We start from the raw sequence: 16,536 nt of genomic DNA, 5'->3' as shown, positions 1-16,536 counted from the left end.
TGGAAAAAGATGGTTCTATAAACAACCAAGACATCTGCGTGTTTAGAAACAAACAAACAATTAAACATTTGATCTGGCTATGTACTAATCAATGACATATGTTCATAATAGGAAACTCAAGACAGCATTTGGAACACACATGGTGATTAGTACATTTGTTGGTAATTATTTGCGAATAAACATGATAATGCAATGCAAGACATTCAATATGATATTTTGGAACAGGGTAATTAGACAAATAAAATGAACAACACATTCCAGATTTCAGTGTATAAATACAACAGTCACGTAGTTTCAGAAAACAGACAAGTCCATATAACAACTGGGTGTCATATTCAACTTTGCTCTAACTAAGATGAAGTCCATCCTGATCTGTCTCAGCATTATCTATGCAGTGACATGGACTGGTAAGAGGTTTACATTTGATTTTTAAGTGAAAATGCTTCTTTTTCTTACTCTTTAGCCGATTTAATTAGAAGTGTAAGAATGATCTTTATTTTTCTTAACTTATCATTAGAAGTCCACAAAAAGTTTTATTTATGTTGCTTGCTACAACTGTAATTAACACTTGGGAAGACAATATTTCTTGTTGAGTAGACTAATAGATCAAATTGGGTCAATTTTTGGATTTTCAAATAATTAGCTTAATTGTACCCCTCCTCCACATCATCAAATGTGATTGTTAATGATAAGAAACCACAAGAAAACTACAAAGGCTTTTACAACACTTATATGTATATTTGTCGGTATGGTATGATTCATTTCTCAATCTCCATCATAAACAAGTGAACAGTTGGCATTATGATACGGTTTGAATCCCTTAACAGTATCTGTTACAAATGCAGATTGACTACATGCAATACCACTACATACCAGAAACTCCTTTCTATTCCTGCGGTGTGTTTCCTTTTTTTCTGGATGTATAATCTTTTCTAAGGTATTGATGTGGATTAAAATTTGCTTTTAATTAATAAGTAGTCAAGTGTATATGGTGTACAATTTAGCAGAATGATTCAAGAATGCATAGGACAAACATATTGCTATTTGTAAAACAGAGTCAAATGACAGATTGGATAGAGCTATGGGTTTGTTTAAAAGTCAATGTTTCCATATAAAAATGGATATTATACTAAGATATTCCGGATTCTTTTATATTGTAAGTTGAACGATCATTCAAGTCCTTCCCTGTTCATGTAACTTAATATATTTATGTTGTAAGCTAATTAGTGTTGTGTGTCCAATATTATTACTGTAGATATGCTTTTTTATTGTTACTGTGTTTTTCAAATAATAATGTTCTCATTATTAAATATAATTAATATTCTTTCTCTTAGCTGATGCCACTAAATGTCAGCACTGCAGCAAACTAAACAGTGACACGTGTGAAGGAGAGTCAGTTAATTGTCCAATTGATAACCAATGCATGGTGGTTTCTGAACACTTTCAAATCCGTAAGTATTAAAATAATTCACTAGAACAAACACCTGGGTGTGTGAGGGAACGGGCACAAGAAATAATCTATCTTTACAGTAAATAACAGAGTGACTAAGGAGTCGGAAACTATAGTTATTGATGTCTGCTTCTACTTAGACATTTACATTGTATTGTACATAACACCAACAGCTTATATTGTGACTATACACCTATCATCATCATCATCATTTATTTATATAGCGCCAACATATTCCGTAGCGCTTAACCTATATTTAATATTTTGAAAGTCTTTTGCCACAGCAGTTGTAAACTATTTATTCTACAGGAAATACGGATGCATAGGTAGTAAGATTATTGTGCAATAAATTATTTGCAAGCACTATGTTTCTAGAGTAATATATCTGAAAGCTGCCATGATGCAGATAGAAAAGTAAATTTGGAAGTAACAGAAATACATACCTCTGAATGTCTGTTTCCGAACAGATTGTTAAACAAGGCCTGATTTATTATGCACTTATATATTTTTGGTTAAACTGCATTTTCTTAAAAATGTAATTTATTTCCTTCACTTAAATTATATAATGAGTCAAAAAATAAAATCTTCTCTGACATTCACAGAAAGTTAAGTTTATGTTTATGTTTACCTCCTCTACATCTGATAAAACTAGTTTTGGGGTGTTTTGCTTCACATAAAAGTTTGGAACAATCACTGATTGGTCTAAAATTCATGCAGGGGTTTGGCCATAATGAGGCAACATGAAGCAGCTGTCTTAGGCTTCAAGGTTTGAGGCACATTGAAAGTAAGCTGTTTTTTAAATATCAAATTTTGTGAAGCCTAATTCTAAATTAATGGTATTTAAATTGTTAGTAGATTTAATAATGCTTAAAATCACAATATTTGTGGCAGTTTGTAAAAGGGATGATATAAGTAATAAATCAGATGTTGTATTCATCAGAATAATGGTTAGTCACACCCCAGAATGCACCCCTTTAACCCCCTGTAATAAGGGACTTATCCTGCACATGTATCTCAAAAGTGCTAACCGTGAGTCCCACTCATCCTTAGCGCACATGGGACTAGATTTACTAAACTGCGGGTTTGAAAAAGTAGAGATGTTGCCTATAGCAACCAATCAGATTCTAGCTATCATTTGTTTAGTACATTCTACAAAATGACAGCTGAAATCTGATTGGTTGCTATAGGCAACATCCCCACTTTTTCAAACCCGTCATTTAGTAAATATACCCCATGGGGTTCAAAGTAGTACAAATTATACTTACCAGTCTCCTCACCAGAATTTCCAGTATGGGTGCTCAGTTTGCTGCTAAAGCACACATATGTCATAAGTTTATGTAGAACAACATGTAGAATATAACATTACAAGTTAACCTGTGCATGATACTCATGCATTCTAGTCAAATCAAGCTACTTAAGGTGTTAAAAAGATACTTGTCATGCATGTGGGCCTAGCCAAGGCCTCCTCAGGGGAAGAGCGTTACTTCCCGATGCAAGCGCCCTTTTTTAACGTGGTTTTGTCCACATGTCACCACCTCATCATTTTTCTCCATCACCTCATCCTTCATCTTCATCGCCACATCCTTCATCAAGCTACTTAAGGTGTTAAAAACTCCCCACTGTCACCCCCGGCAACCACCAACCACTCCCAACTGTCACTTCTCCTTCAAGAAATATATAGGTGAGTGTATAACTCTGCCCAGCAGGTGGCGCTGCAGCTTGTTTTTTTTCCCACACACACCACTAGGCATTTATATAGTAGATAATTCTAGAGTAGTACTTTCATCATTTATATTTGGAAAGCAGTGATGTCACTTGTGTCACTTGTCACATTATATAAATCTTTTGCAATGTATAACTGTCAATGAAGGAAAACCACACTCAAACAAGCAACGTGATATGTTTTAAATGGAAAACTGTCATATAAGGAATAATGTGTCCTCTAATATGAAATAAAAATAATTTTCTCACATATCTCTATCATTCCCTAGGAAATGAGATTTATCATTCAATTAGAAAAGGTTGCAATCCAGGCCTCCCATGTGAAGGAGTCTATACTTATGATTTCGATAATGTAAACATTAGCACTTCTATGTATTGCTGCACAGGGGATAACTGCAACACAGATAACTACAAAAGTAAGTGTCTTATTTATGGGCTATTATCCCATGGACGGGGAAATGGTTTAACTGTCAAACTGGGTGCTTGTGTTAGATTTCTCTAGATCAAAGCAATTAGTATTTATAGAAGTTAAACCTGATGCAGCTGGATGTTTTTTTTTCAAATTTGCTATCAGGTTTACTGTATCTACAGTAAACCTCACCAAAGCGACCCGACTTAAATCAGAAGGTATTCACATGCATCTAGCACATTTATAGCAATCATCATTATCTCACTGAATCAAAAATAATGAAAGTTACCCCTTCTTTTGGGAAGTGTTGGTAGAGACCAATATGAAAAATATCAGAACACCAAATGTCCATTCTTTCAATCTACCCAAATTATCTATATCCAAACAATCATGTCTGCATAGAACAGAAGCAACACATTCAAACTGCTATGACCACCAGTCCTTTTTAATTTCCAACAACCTGATTATTGGGGTATAGACACATTGAAATATGCAAAGGTCAACTAAATGTAATATTTTTATAGCATGCCAAATAAAAGCTTGCATTTGATGATAGATTTCCATTAAATAAGTTGTAAACTTTACTCACATTTTGAGGGATAAAATAAAATTCATGAGACTTTCATCTATCAATTCACTATGAACCATTAGCTCATAAATATAAGCCAGGAGCATTAGGAAGAGATTTAGTGATTTCATTGAGTGCTAAAAATTGGTTCAAGCCAGGAAATGTTTTCCTCCACTGGTTGTTGGGTTCCCGTCCACCTTGAATAACTCCCTTGGTAGAACTTAATCTTCACGACATTGTATGAAATGCCAACCCGTTTAACTTTTGACCATCCTAATTCCAACTTTTTGACAAATTATGTAATATCCTAATGTACCAGACACTTTTGGGAATACATTCTGATCATTCTCCTTTTCCACCAAACACTATTTAATGTTAGTGGCATTGTATACAATTCAGACAAAGAAGCCAGATTAATCATTTGAAAAATAAGATGACAACTGTCTTTAGGAAAAGACAAATATTGATTATAAATTCAAGTAGTCTGCTAAATCATTGTTTCTCAGCTCTGTTACTAAAGTACCAGAGACCGGTTGTATGTTTTCTATCCATTGCACACAATGGATACAGTTATTTGGTTAGCTGGGCAGATATTTTGTTAGAATACAGTCTAGCAACTTATTTGAAACTAGTGACATCAGTGAGAGACTTCATGACCACTAGTCATAAGGCATGACCAATATTCATGAATGGTACCTACTGAATTAATAGGCTGAACATTGGATCAGCCCACAAAATGTCTGACTCCACAATTTTTAACTTAGCAAGTTTTTATTAAATGTTAAAACATATAAATTAAATTTTATTTTCAGGTGGCAGTATTATTTTTATATAATTTGTATTGTTGAGAATTTTTTTTCTTGAATACTGTTCCCATTTTTGGAGGAATATCAGTAAGGTATGCAGGACTTCTGTTAGATTCAAATAAAATAAAGTAGTAGAAGATTTCATTAAGTCAATGGTGCATATGAGGATTGAAAGGGAAATCGGTTCTAACTTGCTACAAAGTTCTGATAAGTTTAGCTGTGAATAGGTGTGGGAAATTCATTTTTATTGCAAAATATCCACTACAATAAACTATAACCCATCTGTAATTAAATAGCACTTCCTATGCAGTTTTTTGTCCACTGGAAATCATGGTCTATCAGTGTTAATAAATTCGAAATAAATAAATGCAAGAACTACAGCTGAACATTTACATATATTTTTATTAAGAATAAATAAATGAAATCAACAGTGATTGTTTAAATAACATGGAATTCCTTAAAATTCCTAGTGCCTCCTAAGAACATAGAACGCAAAGGAAAAATATGCCCTGTCTGCTTCAAAGATGGGTTAACAGAATGTATAAGCGATCGTACAGAGAGATGTATTAATACATATGACTTATGTCTTGATTATGTTGGACAAGTCAAGGATCCAGGTAATGTATTTCTATATACAAATGAAAGAGAAATCTGTTGGTTAATGATACTTTACTGTAGAGATACCAGATGTATTATTACATGCCTACAAGCAGTCCCAGTTAGAACATATGGACACTTCAGGTTACACCTATAATATGCTGAGGGCTAAACTAATTTAGCCTTACCACGTGCCAAAGTTACTTGCCCACTTCCATTTTTTGTGGACAATCAGAATTGTAGTATTCCTGGTGGAGGTAGGGTAGAATTTAAAATCTTCAAGTGAAAACAAAGCCAAAAATATAAGCGAATAGAAAAGTACAAACAATCAAATGGATATTCACCAATACAATTAGTAGAAAAATGCCCACCTCTTTATCTATGTCACTTCTTTGTCATATTAAGTGTTAGTAATGAAAAAAGAGACGTGCCCATAACAAGTAAAATGTAAATTACTTTGATCTTGACTTGTGGTGACATTAGATTTTTGGCAAAATTTTTTGACCATTTTTATATAATCTCTCTAATGCTGTATGTTTTGGCGGTAGGCATATTGAGGGACATGATCCCGTCAGAGAAGTACCATATAATCACACTGTCACTCTATATCTCTGCTGGAATACATTTAATGGTGGAATGAGTATGGAGACAGGTGAAGCAATCGAGACTAATTAACCTTAAAACTAAAACAGGAAGCACAGTCAAGTCTAGGGCAGGACAAGCTGCTAATTCTTAGTCTAGAGTGCTAGGAGTGCTCCCAAACAAATAAAAACCTTTATGCTAGGATTAGCAGTTATTACCCTTAGAAGTTGTTGCTGTGCTGATCTTCCACCTTAATATCTCCCTACTAGTGTGCATCTCTTTAGTGGTCACGGGATTACAATTTTGTCTTTCCCTTGTAAGGTGGAGAAGCTAATTGATGGCCACACTGATGACATTAGCTTTAGAATAGAATCTTGGTACAAATAGAATGCGAATCTCGGGTGCATTGTACATTACAACAACACTGATGGAGATCATATGAGCCATGTGTGTTGCATATATTTTTTATTGCCTACTAATCTAATTATGTATAAGACAAGCTCAAGAGAGCTTTATGTTTAGGGTCAGTAGTACAAGCTTTGGTAAATATTTACATTTTATATCTACTCACCATAGTAGCTGGTAAATCTGATTCAACATGGACTAATATAGACCATGGGCCTGATTCATTAGTGATCTTATCTTGTGTTAAGATGCTTATTTTAAGAAGAAACGTGGGAGATAAGAGTGAAGTTAAGATGGATTTTCATCTTAACTTAAGAAATTCTTCACTTACGCAGTGGATTTTACTTCTTATCTCCCTTTTTTGGGCATGCACAGAGTGGATTTGCTTAAGATAAGCGAAAAACGGCAGATAAGATCACTAATGTCTCAGGCCCTACATTTTTAATCCATACTGTATTTATAAAACAAATGAATCTCACAAAACCCAGTGGAAATATTTAACTTGATACACACTGTAACCGTGATCAGAATGTAATGTGCATCATTATTCATTGATAAAATACTGTAATTACCTGTAGACTGTGTTGCATGAGTCTAAATTTTCTTTATTTGCAGGTGGGAACGTTAGAGACTACAGTTACAAAGGCTGCGTTTCTCCAATGGGCTGTATATTTAGATTTGATGCATTGGCTGGTCTTCAAGAAGTGTTGAATATTCATTTTATTTGCACTCCGGGCAAGTAGAACTGATACATGCACACGTAATTTACACTAATTGTAACCATACTGAATAATAAATAAATATATTAAATCATATCGGGTCTGATTCATTAAGGATCTTAACTTGAGAAACTTCTTATTTCAGTCTCCTGGACAACACCATGTTACAATGCAAGGGGTGCAAATTAGTATTCTGTTTTGCACATAAGTTAAATGCTGCCTATTTTTTCATGTAGCACACAAATACTTGATAGATTATTTGTACACTGAATTTAAAGTTGATATTTGTGTGCTACATGAAAAAACAGTCAGTATTTAACTTATGTGGAAAACAGAATACTAATTTTCACCCCTTGCATTGCAACATGGTTTTGTCCAGGAGACTGAAATAAGAAGTTTCTCAAGTTAAGATCCTTAATGAATCAGGCCCATCATCTGTATTTTATGCTTTTTCTAAAGGAAGATATTGCACATTTTGACATTTTGTGCAGAATAATTGATGTGGCTACATTAGCAAACATAGACAATAAGGGCCCACAACACAATATCATACAGCCACACAATTTTCTAGCATACAAAGAAACCTATAGTGTAAAACATAGTATGCAAACCCCATTTTTCATTCATATTCCAGAGTACAAGGAGCCAGGATTGCTCACTCTACAGAGTACACTTTTATCTATGCGGTGTATATGTGGTGTATGTGAGTGCACTAAGCAGTGTCTCTTTAATGAGAAATTACAAAGGGAATTTGCATTTTTTGAGATTAGTCCCAGGCCTCTAAGAGAGGAATCAGCTATTCAGATGACAGTCTGCAGAGGAAGACTGCTTACAGGGTTAAGTCCTTGCACAGTAAAACTCCTAAGATGAAAACACACAGGTAGTTTAATGATGTAATTAGATCAATGAGACGAGATTTGTCTATATAAACTTGTATTGTGCTTATGTGCAGTGTGACCGATGCCAGGAAGTGGCCGGTGTCTAGGGAGCTGGTCTCTGTTACTTTAGCATTAGGGTCACATGAAAGTGTATGCAACTTTATGTTATGAATTCTGAATTACTTTGATAATAAAAGCAGAGTAAAAAGCAAGAAGCTGTTCATGTGTGCATCACCAGCAGTGTGCCTGTGTCAAATACAAATGTCTATTAATAAATGCACATCCCACAAATCTATTGCTTAAGTCTGGTATCACAGATCACAAATATTTCTTGTGTATCACTGAAGATGATAAATATTCTACCTAGTATAAGGAGTTGTTGCTGTGACGACACCATTGAACATGTACTTTTTATCCCCATGTCCCCATAGAGTGTCTGCCCTAGCACACATTATGACATTTAAACCACAAGTGACTTATTCTACCCAAGTATCAAGTACACATTGTCAAGCATATACTTATTTTAATAAAAACAGGTTTACCTTAGAAATATATCACAACATTGGCATACTCTATATCACAATAAATCAGTAAAGCATTATTGATGATTGAATTTTAGAACATATGAAAGGTAATAAACCACATTGAACCCCTGGATAACATGGGCAATATTGGCACCCAAAAGACCTATGCTTAGATTAGAGGCACTACTTTAATCAAAGTCCAATGGTAGTGGTGAAGTAGGACCAGGGCTATAAAAACTCACTTATGGATTTTTCTTACTACTTCATTCAAGTCAATTTGTGCATGAATCAATCCACATTATACAACACAGAAATAGTGACAGCCATCTATAGAGCAGAACAATCATAGAAAAATTAGAAATTTCATATAGTGAAGCACGTTTATGTTGATATATCTTGTATTGGGTTGCACTTAAACCCACATTGAAATTGCCTTTCATATTTTTTTTTTGATGACTCCTTTCTGGAAATTCCTACAGGTGGCGCTCTCATGCAGAACACTGACAAAAAATATAAGCTCCAATAGTGGAGTCCAATTTTTACTATTTGTGTCTAAACATAATCTGGTTGTATTACACTCACTTGAATCTATAGAAAACAAAAGCCTTTCCTCCAATGCTTTCCTTCCTCCGAACAATCAGCTTCAAGTCTCAAAGGCATCATGCTCTAATTAAATTACCTATAATGGATAACAGAAGAAGGCTATCTAGTGTATTACCTTCTTCACCATAGTTTATTTATACATAAGATTGATTGGCACCGAATTACATCTAAAATGTCGTCCATACACTTTGGGCTGCCCACCAAGATACCATACTAGACGTATTAATACAAAGAGAAATTAACTCAGTCAATTATTTACTCAATACAGCCACTGCTCCTGGCCTTCAACTATAAATGCAATTAGTGATATTGTCTTCCAGAAACTTATTTGAACTCCATTCAGGATTAATCATCTTTTGGTTGAGCCATCACAACAACCACAATTTCTGTGATCCATAAAGAAGGCAAGGACCCTTCTTCTAGCATGAGTTATAGGCTTACTTTCCTCCTGAATAATGGCTTGAAGGTTTTTGATAAGATACTGGCCAATAGACTTAATGTATGGTTTACCAAGATGATTCACCCTCAAGTTGAGTTTTTTACTGCCTGTCAAGCTTTAGATAACACCAAGAGGACAATTGAGTTCATCAAATTAATCCACTAAGACCTCAAAGTTAGGTATTGCATTAGATGTGGTGAACGTCTTTGATTGCATCAATTGGCCCTTAAGGTTTTGAAGGAGGAGTTTTTGGCTGCGATCTTGGGTCTTAACTAAAATCGGAGATGATAGATTATAGTAAGTGACTTCCTTTCAATACCATGTGAAACACGAACAGCACTCGCCAGGTTGTCATCTATCACCTCTCATTTTTGCCCTTATAATGGAATCCCTGTCCACCAGAATAGGGCAGGGCCCTGATATATCACTGCAAACACAAAATAGCTTTGTACACAGATGGCATTCTACTATTCACTTCTAAGCCAATGATTGTCCAACATTTTCAGAGAACTTCATAAATTGGGAGCTCTCTTATTTTAAAATTAGCCCTGAAAATTCTGAAAACCTGGAATTATTTTTTCACTTTCTAAAAGCTACTTAAAATTGAATTTAAATTTTAAATGGCGACCACATAAATGAATAAATTCACAAGAAAAATATAAGATATACAGTGCAACTGGTAAGTATGATTCTCTAATGCATATATGCAATTTCATGCCCTCTACAGTATTCGCCAAATTAGTGACATCAAAAAACAGTGCGGAATTAGGTTGGTTGAGGAATACATGTGCAGCTATGTTTTTTTGCCTTTCAGTCAAGATATACCATAGAAGTACATTACATTATTTAGCTGGCTGATAATTATTGTGCTACATAGAATGTTACAAGTTTTCCTTGGAAAAATTGCAGAAAATATTATTAAAGTAGGTAAATTATCAAAGTAACCATTATTAAATAGCAACAGAAAAACAATACAACCATTCACTCAATAAAGTCGGAAACTTTATTAAACCCCTATACTTTGATTTCATAAATAGTATCTGATTCTGAAGCATGAACTGGGTCTAGGAATCAAAATTTGTACTTGGATCGAAAACTGGTTAGATAATAGGGAACAGAGAGTTGTGATAAATGGAACATTTTCTAATTGGTCAAAAGTCTTATGTGGAGTACCTCAAGGTTCCGTGCTGGGGCCACTCCTTTTTAATATATTTATTAATGACCTTGGTGATGGTTTAGAGAGTAAAGTTTCTATTTTTGCAGATGACACTAAACTCTGTAAGGTAATAAAATCAGAGCAAGTTGTAGCTTCTCTACAGAGGGACTTACATAAACTGGATGATTGGGCGGCCAAATGGAATATGAGGTTTAACACAGATAAATGTAAGGTTATGCATTCAGGGATCAAAAACAAGAACACAATCTATAAATTAAATGGAATTAATTTAGGAGAATCTATAATGGAAAAAAATTTGGGAGTGCTCGTAGACAGTAGACTTAGCAATAGTGCTCAATGTCAAGCAGCAGCTGCAAGGGCAAACAAAGTATTGGCATGCATAAAAAGGGGCATAGATGCAAGGGAAGACAGTGTAATTTTTCAACTGTATAAATCGTTGGTAAGACCTCATCTTGAATATGCAGTACAGTACTGGGCACCACTCTATAAAAAAGATAATTTGGAACTAGAAAGGGTTCAGAGAAGGGCGACAAAATTGATAAAGGGTATGGAGTAATTAAGTTACGAGGAAAAGTTATCCAGTTTAGGCATGTTTACTTTAGAAAAGAGGCGTCTAAGGGGAGGTATGATTACTATGTACAAATACATTAGGGGTCAATACAGAGAGCTTTCATGGGACTTTTTACCCCAAGGACCATACACAGGACACGTGGTCATCCCCTAAGGAAGGGGTTCTTTACAGTAAGGGCAGTCAAGATATAGAATTCATTGCCAGGGAAGGTTTTGATGGCAGATTCAATAGATATGTTTAAGAAAGGGTTAGACAAATTTTTAGCAGAAATGTGTATCCAGGGATACGACCGTTAATTAAAATGAATGATAGTATTGGATATAGGGTAAAAATAGGACTGCAATATTGAGTCTGGGGGGATTTTCACAATTGAAACAGATTGGAGGTTACTTACTCTGGATTAATTTCAAATATAAGTGCAGGATCGCAGGACATCCAAAATAGGTTGGACTTGATGGACTGGTGTCTTTTTTCAACCTCATCAACTATGTACTATGTTACTATGTTAATCCTCTAAAGTCAACATTGGTCTCTTAATCTCATACATATCATTTGATACAGATTACCGCTGGTTCTTGTGTCTCTCACACTCTCAAGCTGTAGATAGAATAAATAGTGCAGTATATTTTTTCTACAAATAATAATAACAAATCCATCTTTTATTTCATAATTTTGTTAATATGGATGGATGTTTTTATAGTGTGCGGCAGTGATCTCCATAACTTCAACATCAGATGTGCTATTAATTATAGAAATAATAAAAAACTACTATTAAGGAAGAAAAGTAAAGATTGCCTCAAAACATTAAGCTATTAGAGCAGTGATGCTCAAACCTTTATCAGCTGGACTCCAAGTGCCTGGATGCTATTACTCTGGGACCCCATGTGTAGGTGTGTCACTGCTTTGGGACATCATGTGTCAGTGTGCCATTGTTCTATAACACCATGGGGTATATTTACTAAAGATGCTCATGCTCGGTTTACTTAAAACCGAGTCCACCCGAACTTAGGGCATCCAAGTAGGCTCACAAGCCGGTTCGGTATCTCCGCGTGTCCTCGGATCTAAATCGAGGCAAAACGTCATCGTTGCACCATTGCTCACACAGAAACAGGGCTAGGAGTGTTTTTGTCACTCTCCAGTCACCAGAGGCATTGCTCAGTGCCATTGCTCACACAGAAACAGGAGGGGTAGCAGTGTCCTTGTCACTCGACAAAAATTGACTGGAAATGACTAGAAATTAATGTTATTGAGGTTAATAATAATGTAGTGGGAAAAAAAGAGCCAAATTTTGTAATATTAGTAAAAAAAAAATAGGGATTTTAAAGAAAAAAATCGGATCCAAAACACTCATGGACGGTTTTGCCAAAACCAAAACACAAAGTTAATCTAGATCTAAAACCAAAACCAAAACTTGGGGGTCAGTGAACATCTATAATATTTACTAAACTGCAGGTTTGAAAAAGGTGGAGATGTTGCCCATAGCAACCAATCAGATTCTTTCTATCATTTATTTAGTACATTCTACAAAATGACAGCCAGAATCTGATTGGTTGTTATAGGCAACATCTCCACATTTTCAAACCCACAGTTTAGTAAATATACCCCCATGTGTCTGTGTGTCATTGTTTCGGAACTCATGTGTCATGTGGCATTATTGTGAGAGCCAATATTTCAGAGTGCCATTGTTTTGGAACCCAGGTGTCAGTGTACTTTTGTTATTGAAAAAAGAGGATTTTATATGCACATTAAATCTATTTCTCTGAGTCCATCTGGGGGACACTGTTTACTATGGGGTTGTGCGAGGGAGCATGGAGTAGGCACTAAAATAGTTAGCTTTATGCCGACAGGCTATATCCCCTCTCCAACCCTGTATGAACTTCAGTGTGTAATACAAAAGCTCAAAGGAAGTGAATTCAAACAGCAAAATAATAACCTCAGAAGAGCAGAAGGAAGGGAACGCAGTGTCCCAAGATGGACTCAGAGAAATAGTTTTAACATGAGTATAAAATCCTCTTTTCTCTTACCTCCACCTGGGGGACACTGCTTACCATGGGGACATACCAAAACAGCCCCCTAAGGGGAGGACCGCTTTGACAGTCCGGTCCCCAGCACTGTGCGGCCGAAACCGGCGTCCGGGGACGCACTGGGACCACAATCTCCTTGTTCAGGTGAAAACCTCAAAAACACCTTTAGCTGAAAAGACAGAACTGTTCTCAACATAGCCCTGTCATCGTGGAAGATGAGATAGGGGGACCAACAAGAAAGGGCCCCAAACTCCGACACCCGCCGTGCAGAGGCAATGCCAGGAGAAATACCACCTTCCACGTAAGAAATCTAAACTCATCTGAACCCATTGGTTCAAAGGGTAACCTCTGAAACATGGCCAAAGCCAAGTTTAGGCTCCAGAACCCCTCGAAGGAAGGTTCATATCTCCGGAATATTAGCTATATTTAGTTGAAAAAAGATATATAAGGCCGACACATGGAACTTTAGGACCCAACTCATAGACCTGCAGCCAAGCCATCCTGGAGAAAGGCTAATATATGGGAAAGATGAAGATTAGTAGAGTGGCAGACTCTTTGTTCGCACCACTTAAGGTAGGTATGCCACACTCTGTAATAAATACAGGCTGAGGTCGGTTTCCTGGCTCGCAGCATTATGTCTACCACTTTGGAAAAATGCCCTCTTGACCACCAGTGCTTGGTCTCAAAGCCTATGTCATCAAAGCCCACAGCGGTAGATGCTGGTAAAGAACCAGACCCTGCTGTAACAGGTCACCTCAACGGAGCAGAAACCTTCTTGGAACTGCTACCCTGCTTAGAATGTCTGTGGACCCAATGTGACGGGGCCAATCTGGAACCTTCAGGCTTATCAGAGGCTTTTCTAGACAGGCCAACAACCTCAAGGACTCTGTGAGGGACGCAAATTCCCTCTGCCGGCTCAAGGGGGCCTACAGGAAGGAGCGAGGGCCCCCCGGGGGGAATCTGAAGAGTGTAAACTGTCATGCCCAGCCATCTCTTTAGGAGAGGCCTGAGGGGTCAAGGGAGTGACAGGAGCCATCTCCCTATCATATTCCAGCAAATGACTTCTGGTGAAAGAAGTAAATCTACAGCCTGGCTAGAATCTAGTGTCATCCTTATGTGAACGAAACAAGGGGGGGCGACCCTAGAACAACAGCTATGCTGACCCCCTGTATGATCATTCCTCTCCTCCAGTCCTGGAAGATCGCCACTCCAAGAATCTTGACCCACAGCAGGTGTCCCCCTACCACTGTGCTTATAGAGAGGGGAAGGGTCCAGTCAAGCTGCCTGTTTGTCCGGGAGCATGGGGTCTGGATGTTTTGCAGAGAATAGGGCTCTACCTCTCCAGAAATAACCTCTGGCCATAGAGGACCTGTCCCTTGTGGTCTGGCCTCCAATAGACTTCCCCGAATGAATTGTTGAAAGGACCTAAACCTGGAAACCCTAGATTTAGGGGTACTCACCGGATGGAAAGTACTCTTAACTCCCGTGGCCTGACATATAATATTATCTAATTCTGGGCCAAAAAGGACTGAACCTGAGTAGGGAAGAGCCTCCAGAGATTTCATTGACTCTACGTCGGCGTCCCAGGACCTCAGCCAGAGAGTCCTACGGGCCACTATTGCCAATGCTGAGATAGATGAGGAAATTGAGGCTGCGTTTTGTACAGCCTCATACAGGTAACCCAAGGTCTCCTTTAAATGTAGAGCCACGGGAAGAAGATCTGAGTCTTGTAACCCTGCTACCAGTTGGTCAGCCCAGGTCTCCATTGCCTGGGAGACCCACGCTGAAGACAGCATAGGTCTTAGTTAGGCCCCGCCAGGAAGATGGATTTGAAAAAGCCCTCCACCCTGCTGTCAGTGGCGTCTGAAAGTGCCCTAGAACAGGGCACTGGAAGAGTATTATGGCGGGACAACCTGGCCACTGGCATATCCATCTTAGGAACCTGTTCCCAGCGGGCCATTTCTAATGCCTTCAGGGGATAAATGTCTGGAAATCTGCATGGTATAACAAACTTACGATCTGGCTGCTTCCATGCTGACTTAGCAATATCTGTAAATTCCACTGATGCCGAGAAACAGACAATATGGTGTTTCCTGCTCTTAAGAGGCCTAGGTTTCTCTAGATCCAATAGATTCAATGTCTGGAGAACTGCCAGCACTAGACCCTCAGTGCCCTTATTCATTGAGGGTTCAGCCATATCACCCCCCCAGGGGATCAGAATCCTCAGGAAGCTCACCTTTCTCCACCAAAGACTCTTCTGAATCAGAAAGTGCGAGGTGAGGATGAGTGGACCTATGAAGCTTGCAACATTGTGCTTGAGTTCTGGGAGTGTCCAGAAACCGATTTAACTGGTCCAGGCCCCTAAGGACATGGACCAAGCAGGTTCTCCCTGAGAAGGACTTCTGAAAGAGGAAGTGAATGCCTGACCAACCAGGCTGAGATTCACATTCTGCCCTGCTGCTGGTGCTCCAGACTCCAGAGAGGAGTACCCCAGCAAACGCTGGGATCTCCGCCGGACTGGCAAACATCTGAGGCAGTGCCGACACCGACTACAACAGTGCAACTACTCACACCGGTTTTTCCAACTGCTGTGGAGCAGAAACCTGGGCCTGGTCACCCCGGGCCCCCACACCACAGTCTGCACAAATTGCCCCTGGGTCCAACTGTCCACTGGGAAGCCTTGCTTTACATTTGGAGCAGGTATAATATTTAGTCTGGGGTGTCTTTCCCTTGTCTGACATTGTTATATAACAAGGTAATGCTTTCCCCCTATTATCAGCCACCTGTCTAGTTCAGAAGCAGAAGGTAACAGTTCAATAGAAAAGAAAAAAGAAAAAATTTTTTTTTCCAGAAAAGGAAAGAAAAATGACTTGGGATACTGTTTTGTCTGTGAATTATCCCACAGTACTTTCCCCCAAAAATTATATATATACATATATATGCATATACATACACCCATGCACATATGACCCAGCGTATACACTGTATTTTTAGCAAACCTAGGTACAAAATGTGTATATGTGGCACAATAATTACTCCAAAACAATAGCATATATATAACC

The 16,536-nt window shown here is 37.7% G+C and overlaps 1 protein-coding gene across 1 annotated transcript; it reads left to right on the top strand.

The window, feature by feature from the left end:
• The first annotated feature begins 293 nt into the window (after window positions 1–293).
• Window positions 294–8,351, top strand: LOC142106804 (phospholipase A2 inhibitor NAI-like). The gene is made up of 5 exons (XM_075189821.1): window positions 294–407; window positions 1,335–1,451; window positions 3,442–3,588; window positions 5,426–5,572; window positions 7,155–8,351. Exons 1-5 carry the CDS (start codon window positions 356–358, stop codon window positions 7,280–7,282), a joined length of 591 nt encoding a protein of 196 aa, XP_075045922.1. The 5' UTR covers window positions 294–355; the 3' UTR covers window positions 7,283–8,351.
• Window positions 8,352–16,536: the final 8,185 nt, after the last annotated feature.

The sequence above is a fragment of the Mixophyes fleayi genome, chromosome 11 (assembly GCF_038048845.1).
Source record: "Mixophyes fleayi isolate aMixFle1 chromosome 11, aMixFle1.hap1, whole genome shotgun sequence".
Lineage (NCBI taxonomy): Eukaryota > Metazoa > Chordata > Amphibia > Anura > Limnodynastidae > Mixophyes > Mixophyes fleayi.
Note: the sequence above shows the minus strand (reverse complement) of the source record. Positions and strands in the feature narration are given on the sequence as shown.

Bases quoted from the DNA above. Each gene is read 5' to 3' on its own strand.
- LOC142106804 (XM_075189821.1), top strand. From the start codon at position 356: ATGAAGTCCATCCTGATCTGTCTCAGCATTATCTATGCAGTGACATGG. The intron at 408-1,334 runs GTAAGAGGTTTA...TCTTTCTCTTAG, and splicing joins CTATGCAGTGACATGGACTG to CTGATGCCACTAAATGTCAG. The intron at 1,452-3,441 runs GTAAGTATTAAA...ATCATTCCCTAG, and splicing joins TTCTGAACACTTTCAAATCC to GAAATGAGATTTATCATTCA.